This window comes from Cyanistes caeruleus, chromosome 27, assembly GCF_971803275.1.
Source record: "Cyanistes caeruleus chromosome 27, bCyaCae1.hap1.1, whole genome shotgun sequence".
Classification (NCBI taxonomy): domain Eukaryota; kingdom Metazoa; phylum Chordata; class Aves; order Passeriformes; family Paridae; genus Cyanistes; species Cyanistes caeruleus.
In genome coordinates this window covers 2,454,557-2,470,767 of record NC_141727.1, presented here as the reverse complement: position 1 = coordinate 2,470,767, position 16,211 = coordinate 2,454,557, and the positions used below count along the sequence as shown (strand labels likewise).

At 44.2% G+C, this 16,211-nt stretch overlaps 1 protein-coding gene across 1 annotated transcript; it reads left to right on the top strand.

Annotated features, from left to right (window-relative positions):
- Positions 1-3,569: 3,569 nt before the first annotated feature.
- LOC111939990 (G protein-activated inward rectifier potassium channel 1-like) lies at positions 3,570-15,849 on the top strand. The gene is made up of 3 exons (XM_086863978.1): positions 3,570-5,301; positions 11,669-11,885; positions 13,756-15,849. Exons 1-3 carry the CDS (start codon positions 4,651-4,653, stop codon positions 14,325-14,327), a joined length of 1,440 nt encoding a protein of 479 aa, XP_086720104.1. The 5' UTR covers positions 3,570-4,650; the 3' UTR covers positions 14,328-15,849.
- The last annotated feature ends 362 nt before the right edge of the window (positions 15,850-16,211 follow it).

Genomic DNA, 16,211 nt, shown 5'->3' with positions numbered 1-16,211 from the left:
CGCTCCGGGGATTCGCCCCAGAGCTGGCGGCTCCGGCCGCGGCTTTGCCGGGGGAGCTCCGGGTGGACCTGGGCGCTGCCTCGGCCCGGCCTCCAGAGACCCCTTGTTGGAGTCACCCTCGGGGACTGGCAGGAAAATCCAAAATGCCAAAGGTTTAGGTCCAAAAAAGGAGACAGAGGAGTCCTTCAGCTTCATCCGAATAACGGGAGAGAGTCCACCGGGGCACATACCCGCGGGTTTTTCTCTCTCGGGCTCTCTGAGGGTCCCTTTTATCCCAGTCTCTGTTTAATCCCAAACCCCCAGGCGCACGTTGCCCCTTCCTTTCCCCATTGCTGAGGTACCAGGAAAGTGCAGCCTTCCCGAACCTCCTACCCCATTATCCCCCCTTGAACCTGGCATTTCACCCCAGAGTTCAGATGACCAGCCTTGTGCAGAGCTCTGTTTATCTCAGGAGCCAAGCTGTGTGTGCTCTGTAACAAACCTGCTGCCCAAAGTTTGCAGAGACCTTAACACCCAAACCTTCCCCCATCAAATTGGTTGTGAAGACGTTAGCACACATCTTTCCTCTCAGCACCCAGTGTGTTCACAGCCTCTGGTGCCCCAGCTGGCTTTTGCCAGGTGTGCTGTGCATGAAGACTCAGCGGATGCTGCAGAGAGTTTCCGATTTTTTTTTTAGGGGGATTTGAAGTGTGCACAAAAACAACCTGTGGCAAATTGCGCTGGTGGGTGTTTGGTGCCCAGGAATCAAGGGAGCAGAAGCTGACAGCACAGGACAGATGGCAGGACATGCTCTAGAAGGCATCCAGGCCTTAAAGGTGGAAACAAAAATCTGCACTCAGTGAAGGGGGTAGCAAATGGACAGACAGAAAAGGAGGGTTACTAAAAATCACAGTGAGAGGAATGACAGATTTGTCTTTACAAAGAAGCTGTGGGTCTGCTGGTAAATAAAACTAGCACTGGGAGATGAAAGAAACCATGGAAAGGATTCCACTGATTGATGAATGGAAAAAAGATATTTGCCTTTATAAACAAACTGTAGGTTTGCTGATAAATTAAATTGTATATTGAAAGATGAAAGAAACAATGGGGAAAAACAATAAATTGCATAATAACTAAAAATGAAGAAGGAGGGTTATACATTAGAGGGGAATATTAGGTATCAGGCATTCCAGGAAGTCTGTACCTCTCAAATAGCTCAGCTAATGGGGAAAGAGAGAGGGACAAGTGGCCAGGAAATTGGGATAAAATGGAGGCTGCACCCTCCAAAAATTTGAGAGACCCCAGGGAAATGCCCCATGGCCTCTCCCTTTATTTGAATAAAGTAAAAGTACTTCTCTGTCTCCTTTTTTGGACATAAACCTCTGGTGTCTGTGGATTAATTTTCCTGACAACAGCAGAAGATCTGCTAGACTCTGCAGAGGTAGGTTGGGATTTTTTTTTCCAAGAAAAGAAATGGTATGATTTAGGAAACAGGCTAGGAACAGATGAGTTTTAGCTTGCAGAATACTCTACCTATTCAAACCTCAGAAGTCCACAGCAGTAAGGATAAGACAATCTATTATTCACTTATCAGATGCAATACTAAGCAATAATTTAAAAGTATAGCTACATTGCACAGCAAAGCTATTAGGAGTAAGACATCCTTTAAAAATATGTATTTATATGAAGAGTAGTCTGCAGCACAGAATGTTACTCTGAAAAGAATAACCAAGCTATTTATCAAAGTATTCACTAAACGTGATTTTGTGCTCTACAGAATTTAATGTATAAGTAAATATTATTTTCTGCAAAGTTATTCATAAGTGATGCATCACTATGTGATAAATTCCATTAATACAGACAAAGTAGAAATGATTCCCAGTATTCTAAGATTCACCCAAACAAAGAATAATGTGAAAGAAAATAATGCTTTCCATCTCCCAAGCTGGAGGTGCTTTCATCTGCATCAATCACTGCTGTGACTGTAAAAGTATGGGAAACCTGCTAAATTTATCAAAACAGAGTGACAAAGACGTATAGAAACTTGTCACCAGGCAGCTTTGATCATTGTTAAATAACTTTTCATTTAATCTGTAAAAATTCATGTATGAATAAAATTTCTTAAGTCATAGTACACAAATAACTGTTATTTCTTCTTGAAGTTGCCAGTTCTACTTCTTGACACTTGAGTTCTTCACTGCAGATGGTTTAAGGTTTTACCATGGGTGGTTTTGCAATATTACTAAATGCATACAGGATCAGCTGCTTTCTTCAATTAAAAGTTTATCATTACAAAACCAGTAGTTTTTTACCAGCTAGTAATACTTTACCAGTCTGCTGCAGTTACCAGAAGAAAATCGAGCAAGTTGCTGTTTTTTGTATCATTTAACTTTTTAAAATTGTGACAACTTCCACTTTATATTTTACAAGTTAACAAAAAGGAGGGGAGGGGAGGGGAGGAGAGGGGAGGGGATGATTCCATCAGGTTTGAGTGACTGTATGAAGTACAAACTGCAGTGAGAGCAAGGCAAAATGCAGAAGCATTCCTCAAAAACATGCTAATCTCCACTGTGGGCAGGGAGCTTTGCAGGAGCTTAAAGATTCAAGTTTAACTGTGGTACCCATGGCCTTTAATGAATATAACCCTTAATCTCTTGGTAAACTCCATCAGCTTTGTTCAGCTTGTCTGAAAGGAGCCTAGTTAAACTGGGATTTATGCCACTGAGAGCAAATAAACCCCAAAATATTACCCTCTCCATATATATTTAAAAGTGCTTGTTTATGCTTTAGCATTTGGTGAAAATACTGAGGTTAAACTTCAGGCAGATGAATACTTTGTTCCATTCCCAGTCTAGGACTGAAGCAAAACAAAGTTGCCATCTATTGCAGACTCATCTAAAATCTCAGTAACTGGAGGCTACGGTTTTGTAGTGACAATGCTCTGTTGAAAATCAGGAGTTGAAATGACTGACCTGAATGATAATACTGTTCATCTACAGCTGAGAATTAAAATACAAATTATTTTTGAGAGACGTTAAAAATAATAAATGTGGTGGAGGAGAAAATCGGCAGCATAGCCCCACTTTGAGCTTGTAATACCTTTAAAATTTAACATTACTGGTTTAATATGTCCACCAAAAACAGGAGAGCTGCATTGTAGTCGCTTAAGCTTCTAGGAAAGGGTCTTTGGAACAGTTTCTCTGTGTTAAGCAGGAGTGCCTAGACACAATTACAACCTAATCCGATGGACAAGGCTTCACTATGGTAAAGGCTATGATTTACTTGGAATACTTATTTTACGTGAAATGCGGACTGAAGAGTAGCACGTTTGCATTTCTTCGTGCAAGAGACGACCTACCTCACGATTTCCCTTTCAAATTCCTCCTGCCAGCGGAGGGCTCGGTGTGACATTGTTACTGTCACCCAGGGCAGCCGAACTGCGCTGCCGGGCTCTGGGGTGACCCGACCTGTGCACGGCGACCCCTCGGCCTCTCCCCGAGGGTCCCAGAGGCGGAACGAGGCGTCGATGGCACACGGCTGGCAGCAAAAAGCCGAAAAAGCCGCCGGCGATCCATGCCCGGACCCACCGCTGTGTCCCCTTCGGGCCCCGCCGCCCTGACAGCCGGAACCCGCGGGGCTCGGCCAGACTCCCCCGGCTCTGGGACCCCCGAGCCCCGGCTCGCCCCACCTCCAGCCCCCAGCTCCAGCCCCCAGATCCAGCCTCAGCTCCAGCCTCCAGCCCCCAGCTCCAGCCCCCAGCTCCAGCCCCCAGCCCCAGCTCCAGCCCCCAGCTCCAGCCCCCAGCCCCCAGTCCCCATCCCCAGCTCCAGCCCCCAGCCCCCAGCTCCAGCCCCAGCCCCAGCTCCAGCCCCCAGCTCCAGCCTCCAGCTCCAGCCCCCAGCTCCAGCCTCCAGCCCCAGCTCCAGCCCCAGCCCCAGCCCCCAGCTCCAGCCCCAGCCCCTCCTCCAGCCCCCAGCCCCCAGCTCCAGCCCCAGCCCCAGCTCCAGCCCCAGCCCCCAGCCTCCAGCTCCAGCCCCCAGCTCCAGCCTCCAGCCCCAAACCCCAGCCCCCAGCTACAGCCCCAGCCCCTCCTCCAGCCCCCAGCTCCAGCCCCCAGCCCCCAGCTCCAGCCCCAGCCCCCAGTCCCCAGTCTCCAGCCCCCAGCTCCAGCCCCCAGCCCCAGCTCCAGCCCCAGCCCCCAGCCCCCAGCCTCCAGCCCCAGCCCCCAGCCCCCAGCCCCAGCCCCAGCCCCAGCCCCAGCCCCAGCCCCAGCTCCAGCTCCAGCTCCAGCTCCAGCCCCCAGCCCCCAGCCCCCAGCTCCAGCTCCAGCCCCAGCCCCAGCCCCCAGCTCCAGCCCCAGCCCGACTCTCCCCGCCCCGAGCTCCGCCCCAGCCCAGCCCGGTTCTCCCCGCCCCAGCCCCGCTCACTCCGCCCCAGCCCAGCCCGGCTCTCCGTGTCCCCAGCCCGGCTCTCCCCGCCGGCTGCTCGGTCCTGCCGTGCTGCGCCCGCTCAGGTCGCGGCTGCCCCGGTCCCTGCCGGCCCTTCCCTGCCCTGCTGACGATCGGGCAGCACCGCTCCGGCTCCTCGGGCGGATATCCCGGTGCTCCCCGAGCCCCGGGGGCTGGCGGCTCATCCCCGGCGTGCCCGCCGAGCCCCCGGGCAGCCGGCGGCATGTCAGCCGTGCGGAGGAAGTTCGGGGACGAGTACCAGGCCGTGGGCCTCGCTCGCTGCAGCGCCCGCAGAGAGCGGCAGCGCTTCGTGGACAAGAACGGGCGCTGCAATGTGCAGCACGGGAACCTGGGCGGCGAGAGCAGCCGCTACCTCTCCGACTTCTTCACCACGCTGGTGGACCTCAAGTGGCGCTGGAACCTGCTCATCTTCCTGCTGACCTACACGGTGGCCTGGCTGGTGATGGCCTCCATGTGGTGGGGCATCGCCTACCTGCGCGGTGACCTGCACCAGGCGCACGGTGACACCTACAGCCCGTGTGTGGCCAACGTGTACAACTTCCCTTCCGCCTTCCTCTTCTTCGTAGAGACCGAGGCCACCATCGGCTACGGGCACCGCTACATTACGGAGCGCTGTCCCGAGGGCATCGTGCTGTTCCTCTTCCAGTCGCTGCTGGGCTCCGTGGTCGATGCGTTCCTCATCGGCTGCATGTTCATCAAGATGTCGCAGCCCAAGAAGCGAGCTGAGACCCTCATGTTCAGCCGTGCCGCCGTCATCTCGCAGCGGGATGCCAAGCTCTGCCTCATGTTTCGTGTGGGCAACCTCCGCAACAGCCACATGGTGTCCGCCCAGATCCGCTGCAAGCTGATCAAGGTGAGCCTGGTGACACTGGGTGGCACAGGTGACACGGGCAGGGGTGGGCACAGCTGGCGGGGGGCTTCCCCCTGCTGCTGCTGCTGCTGCTGCTGCTGCTGCAGCTCTGCCCGGCCCGGCAGGGTGAGAGGATGTGAGTGAGGAGCGCTGTGAAAGACCGTGGAAGGTTTTGGAGGAGCTGTCCGCAGCAGGAGCCATGAAAGAGCCAAGCAGGCGTAGGGGAAAAGCGTCTGATCAGACTGAAATGCGCTCCCAGGGGAATTTCAGTGGATTGTGAGGCTGGCAGAAAGCCGCTTTGCTCGGGATGGATGCCTGTGTCAGGATGCAGGACAGCTGCAAGGAGGGGTGCTAAGGCGTGCTGCTTTATAGATGATGGCTGGGAATAAGGAATTGTGGTGGTATTAAACTAGGATAAAGGTCAACCTTGATCTCCTCTTCTTGGGGAACTTGGTGAGCTTTAACTTGCAGTCCCTTATCCCAGTGTTCCAGCTAGTGACCTCACAGCATTTCAGAGAGATTGTATAGATGCTTCAGTGGAAACACCCTTTGGTTGTCACCAGTATCTGTTTATTAATCACTGACAATGGCCAGTATAATTCAGAATGCAAGAAAATTGGAATTCAAGGGAGATCATAAAAAAAACCCCAAAACCCAAAACAGCAATCCCCCCAAAACAAAAACAAAATAAACTCGCCCACCAAAACAAAATAAACAAACAAAAATTAAACAAAAATCAAAACAAAAAAAAACCCAAAACAACCAACCAAAAAAATTTATCAGGACCAAAGAGTTTGGCAGTCACAAAAGTCCAGAAGATAAATTGGGCTGGAGTAGAATGAAGGAAAACACTGAACAAGACTAAGCAATCTCACAGCAGCTGTGACTTGTCAGGAGTTTATGCTTGCTGAGATCTGTGAAACTCCTCAGCTGTTAGAAGCTGGATCCCAGTGATGACATTCATTTCAGGATATCATATTTGACTGTTATAAATGTTCTGTTCTCTGTCTGGTAATTCTCTCTGGCCTTTTTAATAATCTCCATAAACAAGCATGAAGCAGTAGGTAAATGTGAAAGGTTCTTTTCCTTCTGTTCTGTGCCGAATGCCAGACTGAGCTGTTAACTTTCCTTGCTACAGAATAACACTTAAAATGGAGAATTTGCTAAGATTTAAAAATAAATTGTGTGTATATATATATATATTTATATATATATATATATATATGGGAACAAGCTGTGAGGAATTATACTGGAGCAATTTTTGTAGGAATTGGAAAGCCAGCTGAATCACAGTTTTTGTTGTTTTCTAGCAGAAATCTCCTCTAATCTAAATATTTAAGTCTATCATTCAAAATGGAATGTAGATCAAAGTGGAATAAAAGTGGGGTCACCTTCTGCTTTTACAGAGAAGGCAACTAATTTTCTTTTGAAATAAGACACCAAATACACAACCTGATGTCCTTTCTGCTGACAATTCTATTGCCACACAATGCTGGTAATCAGATGATTGGGACAGAAAACTGAAGGACATTTGAGGGACCTGCATGACCATTGTGTCTTAGGATAGCTGTTTTGTAAGCCAGACAATAAGTCAGTGAGCAAATTCTTGATTTTTTTTTTTTTGTATGATCATCATGTCCATGTGTTGTATTTCAAGATGTTTTGTGACCTTTGACAAACACAAGGTATGAACAGAAGAAGATTTAAAATTGAAAGTGCAGTAGCTGCCCCCTCAGTCCTCACTGAAAGGCGTGGTATTAGTTCCTGTGTCTTTCTGTAAATCCTTGTCACTGAACTGGACACACCATTCTAGGAGCCTTTGGTGATTTCTATCAGCTGCTTTGGAGTAGCTTTGTGTGTCCTGTAAACTTCCAGTGAATGTGCCAAAATTTACTTGCTGTCTACAGCAAATCCTTTTTGTGGTTTGGGCTTTGGTCTCTGTACTTCCCTGCAGTGCTTCTAGCAGCTGACCTTGCTACACTTCTCCTGCACCTGACCAGGTAGCCAGAATTGTCTTTTGTACTGGTGTCACAGTGAAGAAACACATCACGTTTTTGTACTTGAGCTAGGAGATCTATTTAGTAGTGAATGGGGTGTTTTGCTCAGACCAGTGGAGCTCTGAGGATTTACCTTTGTAAAGTACACTGAGTTTTTCTGAATAGCATTTACTCACAGTGTGATTCATGCCCTGATACATTCAGTAGAACACAATGGTGCTGCCACACTGGGCTGCCTTTTCTTTGGGTCCAGGGGCTGTGCAGCAGCATGGCAAAGGGATATCATGCAAAAGTCTGAGGCTCTTTTTGGACTGAGTTGTGAGGAGTTTGGAAAAGTTACAAGATTGTGTGTGTTTCAGCAAAATCTTTTCCAGAAACCCAAGTCTTTCTAGTTTACATTGAGTGCTAGAGAAGCTGGAAAAACCAAAATCCTGGGGCAAGAAATAGAAAAAAAACCAACAAAACTATTTGGAATTAGCTTCTGAAAATGTGCTACTTCAGGTCCTGGACTTTTTAATGTCACAGTGAACTGTATTTTTCTGCCTGTTGATTCCTGGACCTTTATAGTGTGCCTAAGGCAGCGGCCACCGGTATGGCAATCAATATTGCTTTTATAAAACTCAATCACAATACATATTTGTACCTTCTCTTAATGTGATTGCATATGTCACTGATAAACAGGATAGTGTTGGTGTGTAAAGTAATCTATACAGTGTTTCCGCTAGTATAGGACATTTTGATTCAGAAAGTTGAGGAATGTAAAATCATCATAGCCTGTTTTTAACAGGTGCTAACAATAGTTTTAAGAATACAGTTGTGAAGCATGATAGCCCCAGAGGCAGTGAGCTTTGGGTTAGAACCAGCAGGCACCTGTTCTTTAGGCTGTGCTTATTAACAGCTTTGAATAAGCAAAAAAAAAATTGTAACAGGAAGTTTGGAGATGGCAGGTGACAGGGACTGGAAATAAGTAAGAAGACCCATTATATTGTGATTTCACTAAGCTGATAAGTAGGGCAGAAAGTGCAAAAAAATAATTTTTTTAATATTACAGAATTGTTCAGATTGGAAGGAACTTGAGGAAGTTTGTGGTCCAACCTTCTGCTGAAAGTATGGTGAGCTAGGAGATCAGACCAGGTTACTCTGGGCTTTTTCCATTATGGTTTTGGAAATCTCTAGGGAAAAAAAACCCTCACAGCCTTTCTGGGCAAGCTTTTCTGCTGCTTAACTGTCCTCATGATGAAAATGTTTTTCTTCAATCCAACCCGATCCAAACTTCCCTTGTTTAAGTTTATACCTGTTGTCTCTCATTTCTGTCAGGTACCTCTGTGAAAAGCCTGGTTCTGTCTTCTTGATCAGGTTCCTCTCAGGTTTTGAAATGTTTCTGTTAGATCCCCTCTACGCCTCCTTTTCTCTGTTCTGAACAAGCCCAGCTCACACAGGTCATATTTACAGTATGGGGCAACCAGACTAAAATAAAAAGTAGCAGTGATGCTAGGAATTATGTATGGTAGAGCTCCAGGTATAGTGTCACAGCTGAAAAACTCCACACAAATCTTCAACAATCATATCAAAGTAACAAGATCATATTATTCCAGTAATATAAAATATAAAAACACTTCTTGCAAGCTGATAGTCTGAGTGGGGGAGGAGCAATGAGCATGTTTAGCATTTTCTAGATTTATACATTTCTCTACAATGTGCTGCAGTGTTAAGCTTGATGGTGCTGCATCTTTTGAATCCAACTTTTTCTGCTGCAGTGCTTAATTAGTCCACCTGGATATCAAAACATAATTATGTGAGTTCCCTAATGAGTGAATGGACAGAGGGTTAATAATAATATAATTGCATCAAGTCCAGTTAAAGGGAAATATGCATGTTTATGCACAAATCAGGTTTAGAAAAACAAAGAGAATGAATAAAGGATAGGAGTGAATATTTGAAGAGCATGATGTATTTGTTCAGACACTAAAATAGACTAAGTGGTGATGCAGTGGAAGTTTGCCTTGTAATAAAAAACAAAACAAAGATCCAGTGGCAGAAAGTTAAAGACACAAGATTTTTTTTTTTTTCCTCCTTAGATGTGAAAATTTATCTTTTGGAGAAATTCTCTGATTCCTTCATAGATTATCCATCTGACCACATTTAAATTGCAAGCTAGGGCGTGTAATTGTGCCCTTGTTCAACATGTATTATTCTTGTGAACTTTACTTTTCTTTGTGTTATGTGGATGGTCAAAACAAAGAATCACAAATGTTCTTTCCAGAGTTATTTTATAGTTTTCTGTCTTGTTTTGTGATCCTTTGAGTAAAGCTGTATATGTAAAACAAAGGTCACTGGCTAGGAGGCTGAACCTATTGGGGCTATTAAGCTCTCTTCATTCAGGTTAACTTATTTTTTATTCAACAAACAATTTTTTAAAAAATCCTCCATGCCCTGCATAAATCAATCCTGTATGTAAGCTACTGAATACCTCAAACACAACCTTCTGCTTTCTCCCAGATCTGTTCCCTCTAATCATCCTCGCTGGATTTGTTTACTATTGAATGGATTTGATCGAAGACTCTTCCACAAAGAAAAATGGTGTGTAGATCAAACAGTTCTTCAGTCAGTCAGGCAACAGCTTGTGCAAAAGTGCACATTTTTTGTCTAGGTAAATGTATTTGATGAAGCTTTGGGACAATTTGAGATTTAGATGTTGGTTCATACAGCTTTGGAGCAAAGATCATACCTGGGCAATCAGTTTGTGCACCCACTGCAAGAGCAGCAGCCAGGCAACAAAAGCAGTGCTGTAGTCTGCAGCTTAGCTCTGCAGCTTGCCTCAGGAAAAGAGAAAAGATGGTTTTGTAGGAGGCTGATTCCACCTTTGCATATAACAGAGACTGTCATGACTGGTACGTAGCAGCAGTGTTGATGGCTTTTATCTCACAGCACTTTTATGTTTCAAATCATAAATAATTTGTGAAAATGCTTTCACACACAATCAGCTGGTATTTGTCTTCATCAGTAAAGGAGAAATTGACTCTTGTCCTCCTGTGCAGGGGAGAACTTTGTTATTTAGACAATAAGGATTTTTCTTCCTCAGTGGCAAAACAAACATGTAGCACATAGATGAAATCCTGGATAGTATTTAATAATGAGCTGTACTCCAGCTGCTGCCTAGCTGGTTTTGTAATCTCCAGTAAATATCAGACAGTTACAAAGTCAGCATTTCTAAGGTACATGTGAGGACAATATGAAGATAGACTATTTGCTTGGGGATTTTCTTTAAAGACAGAAACTTTCTTAAAAGAACACAGATCCAAGTTGATGGCAAAACCTCCTGCCTTTGGCTTGCTTTCAGTGAACAATGTTTCCAAGCAGTGGAACCAGTACATTTGTCAATACAAATGCACAAACACAATTAAAACTGTTTATTTATTCATTTATGATAGTATAACTTATAATAATATGTACTTCTTTATAATCAGTAGTCATCTTCTTGAAGAGTTAAGTGCTTTTTAATCAAACAATAAGAAGAAAAGATTTTAAATAGGATTTATATCAGCTGCTAATTTTATACAGCTTCTGATTTTGGTGGGTAATTTCCACTAGAGACCTTCAAAGCAATCAGGTGAGGAGCTGCCTGGCCAACTGATGTAACTTTTAGTTAGACTTTGAATACCAGGAAAATTTGAATACCAGGACCCCTATGGGGTAGAGAGAAGCTACCATATCAGTATTTTTATTAGACCCATGAAATGATGGGAAGAAAATGAGGCACTCAGCTTAATAATAATTGTTAAGGATAATATGCAGTAGGTGGTACATGCAAGGGATGATAGCATCATCAGTATAAATTCAGGTGGTTTTGTGAAAATGCCACTTACCAGATGTGCTGTACAATTGCTGTGGTGTTTACCTTTGAGTTAATACATCACAGTGTCTGCCAAACAAAACTTAGTAACATACAAAACTAATGGAACGTGAATTCAAACAACAGAATAAAATGTGCCCGGCTTGCAGAGTTTGATCTCGTTAACAGGAACTTTTGCCACAGGATATTCATGTTGAGCATCCATTACAAGGCATGTAGTGTGTGGTACATGACATTTTTGTAAGTGTATAAATATATATATTTATATATTTATGTGTGTGTGTGTGTCACAGTAAAGTCTGTAGGTGGTGATGAGATCTACTGGCATAATAAGAAAAGTCAAAATTGGTCTTGACCAGCAGCCTCACAGTATTTAGCATTACTTACATCTCCATTATGAAGCCTGCAGACCTAATACATGTAGCTGATAATGTGTTTGAAGAGGCAGGTTTAAATTTTATTGCATTGATTTTATGTTTTGCCTCACACAGTGATTACTAAATCATCTTTTTCTCTTTAGTCCAGACAGACACCAGAGGGAGAATTTCTGCCACTAGACCAGTGTGAACTGGATGTTGGATTTGGAACTGGGGCTGATCAGCTGTTTTTAGTTTCCCCTTTAACCATCTGTCATGAAATTAACTCAGAGAGCCCCTTTTTCTGTCTCTCACAAAGATCACTGAGGAGTGAGCAATTTGAAATAGTTGTCATCCTGGAAGGAATCGTTGAGACTACCGGTAAGACATATCTGCATGCTCTGATTTTTAGTCTTTGTTTTCAGTGCTGATATTTTTAGCAAGGCAGCTGTTAGTCCTGGATGCTCCAGCATATTCTGCCATATGCTGCAGAGTTTCAGTGGCTCTTCCCAGCCAATAGAGACCTCCCTTCCCCACAGGACTCTGCATTGCCAATTCCCAAAGTGGCCAGCAAGAAACACGGCCTGCCAGTCTTTGTGGAACAGCTCAACACTCTTATGAGGCTTCTGTTCTAAGGACCACCACTCTGAAAGGAAGTTGAACCTTAAAAGTTGCCAGTGCTGCAAAATTCCTTTCAGCTTAATTTGCACTGAATTGAATTCAGAATAAGAAATCCAGTTTTACAGCATAAATTCAGACCTCATAGTCACAAAGGTTGTAGGCATACATGGTTATTGGCAAATATGAGAAGGGTTTTGTTTCTTTTTTAAATTTGGGTATGGTGTTGTCCAGATGACAGCTGATCTTGTGGTGGTTTGTTTTGAGGACTCAGTTCTTTTATGAATCCCATGAAAATGGGTTCCAGTTATACAAGGAGCTCTTCATCAATGATCCATGAGTACCATTAAAGTCCAAATCATTCAGTATGCTCATCAGCATTCTGATGTTCTTCCTTCTTTTGAGGATTTGTTAAACTTTGATTAATCAGAGAGCTTTCTTGTCCTTTCTGCAAGATTAGCAGCTACCTCATGCCTGCCTTGGAGAAGTGGTGTCCCTTTGGTGCAGCCATGTGCAGTCATCCCTGTCTGATTGCTCTCCACTAGGCTGGCCCTAAACAAATACACAATCCACTGGGGCAGAATGCTCTTTCACATTGAGTATGGCATCTTTAGATCCCTGCAGAGGATGGCATGGCATCCCTGCAGAAGCATGGCATCTTACCCTGCAACTGAAGCATTTATGTGAGATAAGCATGAATTCATCACCTCCCTTAATGCAATTACCTGTCTGGATATTTAAAGGGAGACATTTTACACTTGAGAATCCATGTGGCAGTAACTAGAGAGCAAATCAGAATTTGGGCTTACTGACTTCTGATTCTGCCTCTGGAGACTACCATGACAGGAAGTCTTAAAGTTCTGCTCACCTGGGATATTTGTATAAATGACTGTGGGTGCTGTTGTGGTGAGATGGTAACAGATTTTCCAGCTTGGCTAGAACATATTTTAGCTGAGAGTTCACACATTTAAATGCTACTAATGATGTATTTTGCACTAAGTGGAACAAAATCTCCAATGACTTTATAATGCCACCTGTGTCTGAGCATGAAAGAGCTTCAGTGTCTCTGCACAGCTTTTGTCTTGACATACTGTTGGGAGAAAAAGTAACACAGCCTACAGAAGAAATGCAAAATTACCTTTTTTATTTGGCATTGTCTCCTCCAACACCTGATCATTGCCAAAGGATTCTGTAAACCTCTGCCAAGCAATAGTTCTTTCTCCCAAAAAACAGTATTACTTATTCTTTCAAGGCTGAATTGGGATTGTTCAGCCTGGAAAAGGGAAGCTTTGGGATGACCTAATTGTAGGCTTCCAGTACTAGTCATGGTGAAGAAAATGAAAGCTGTCTCAGTTGAAACCAGCACACAAGCTAATACTGTTTTAATTTTACATTTTGCTTTGGCTTGGTTGCAAATCTGTAATATTTGCTTAAAAATCTAGTCAGTCAATTAGAGGCACTCTGTTGACTGTCAGAAGATTGTCTAGGAACAATTCCCCATTTTATAATCCCTAAAATTATTTGCTTTCTGGCTGCCACTGATTTTTATCTGTCAGCCTTGTCATGTATTTTTTGTCCCATGTGCAGTTTCCTTGCTCACATTGGAATGCCATTCTCCTGTCCATTTCCACAGGAATGACGTGCCAAGCCAGGACCTCGTACACAGAAGATGAAGTCCTTTGGGGTCACAGGTTCCTCCCAGTAATGTCTCTGGAAGATGGCTTTTTCCGTGTCGATTATTCTCAGTTTCACGCCACGTTCGAAGTCCCCACTCCTCCTTACAGTGTTAAAGAGCAAGAAGAAAACCTGTCCCAGTCAATTCTCTTGAACAGCCCTTTTGAAAAGAAAACCAGAAGAGAACAGGCTTGTCCGCTCGACTGTGCTGATATTACAGGAGAGAAGAACAAGCTCCCTGCTAAACTTCAGAAGATCAGCTCGAGGAAGGAAGGCCTTCCACCAAGAGCCCTGAGAATGAGTTCCAGTAACACAGAGAAGACTTCCAGTACTGGAGATCTCTTGAAAATTCAAGAAATAAGTCCCATCTCTGATGGTGAAGACAGTGATAACAGGATGCAGCTTAAAGCCTTAAAAATAAATGCCAAGGCTCTGACTCAGTCTAACAGCGAGCTCGAGTTACAAAAGGATTTTCCAGGTATGGGTGCTCTGGAGGTGAAATTGGAAGATAATTTTCCTGCCAAACTTTGAAAAATGAACCCTGATCACTTCTTTTAAGAGCTGAAGAAACAGGAGTTGATGATAAATGCATTGGAGACTGCTGCCCTGAAAGAGTTGTTCCACAGTAAAGTCACAACTTGGCTTTGCTTCTTTCAGGAAGAATGATCCTTTCTGTATAATTGTTCTGTACAGATCCAATTTAGGTAGCATAACAGGACTTTGAGGGGCAGGAAGGTTACCCCTCATGCCAAAGAGATTCCTACCCTGATGATGTTTATCAGCATGCTCATTGCAAATCTCCGCTGTCTTCCATATGTGCAGCTTATTTTTCACAAAGCAAGGATCAGATGCTTATCACAGAGTGAAATGTTCAGAGATGAAACCTAGAAGGGTGTAACAGCAGCTGAAAGCTGGTTTTGTGCAGCTCAGATCCCAGACTGCTCCTGATGTACAGAACACAAGAGGAAAATGTGACACTGCTCAGTCCTAGTCCAGTTCTCAGTGACCCCGTTGGAAAGAGACCTTCCTGGTGCATCCTTCTTTCCCAGTGACTGTGGCACACTCCCTCTGTGCTCCCAACATCTCATCCATGATCATTCAGGTACAGGATGCAGTGTGCAATAACCATTTGGGTCATTTGACCCACATGAGCTCTCGTAAACATGAGGATCATTTATCCTGTCCAAAATTAGACCTCAGCATTTGATTTGGTGGATCACATGCTGAATTTTAATGACCATATCACCACTCACTGTGAAGGAAACTTCAGATGGTAGCTCAGCTTCATGGCATGTTTAATACTGCAACTACCTGAAATTGCAGTTTGGAGACATTGTAAGTAAATAAATAAAGGCAAAATGCTAAATAATGCTCCATCATTACACATCTCAGAGTTTTACTAATGGATTGTAGTCTTTTGATGTTGCTGATTTTCATTTTGGTACATTTGCCTTCTCCATTTATATATGACTCAGTAATTTGGTAGATTTGATATTTATTGCTATTCAGCTCAATCCACCTCTGTCTGTGAGAGAGGCTTTTCCTTTCCTGGTTGGTAGTAATTATAAACACACCCTGGTGTTTTGTAAACAGTGTTCAGTGGGGTGTTCATCACCAGAGCATTAGCAAAGCACTTTCTAAGAGAAGGATCAAATTCTGCTCTTGTTACATGGACAAAAGTCAGTCAAATTTAAAGGGGTGGCAGTGGCCATGTTGTTTGGCAAAGCATTCCTTGATGGTAAAGTGATGTATCCAAGCTAGGAATAGCTTGGCTTGCAGAGCTCTCTATTTCTTGCTTTTGATCTGTCTTCAGTGTGAAACTGGAAAATGCTATTTTATGCAGGGATAAGATGTGCTGTTTGTTGTTGTTTATCTGTTGTCAACACGAATTTCAACAATATATATGTGCTAAAATCTGTATTTTCATTTATCAGCTGTATTTGTATGGAGTATTTAGATGACAGCATAAAGTCTTAAATGATGATGATTCTCCCTACTCTCCAGAACTGCCAAAATTAATATAAAATAAAATTACATCCACCTTGGGTCTCAAGAATTCTTTACTGGAATGTGCATGTGTGTGTTGACAGCGGAGAAGCTCCAGGAGATGAGGCCCCATCTATTAGTGCAGTGGGATTGTGTTGCTGTTTCAGTGTGGTGAAAATAGGAGTTTTCACTTGGAAGGGGAAGATCAGGGAAATCCTTGTATCCTGACACAGTTACTTTGAGAGCAGGGACATTTTCCACTTGGCTCTTCCCTTGAGGTGGTTTTGAGCTGGGCTGCATGTGTTCCTTCTTTTGCAAGCCCACACCTCCATCATGTGGTTGTTTTGATGGATGCTGACAGTGCCCAGGAAAAAGCCAAGATTTTTTTTTCCTGGCACCGTTCTTGTGGGAGTAGTTAATGAAAGGAGT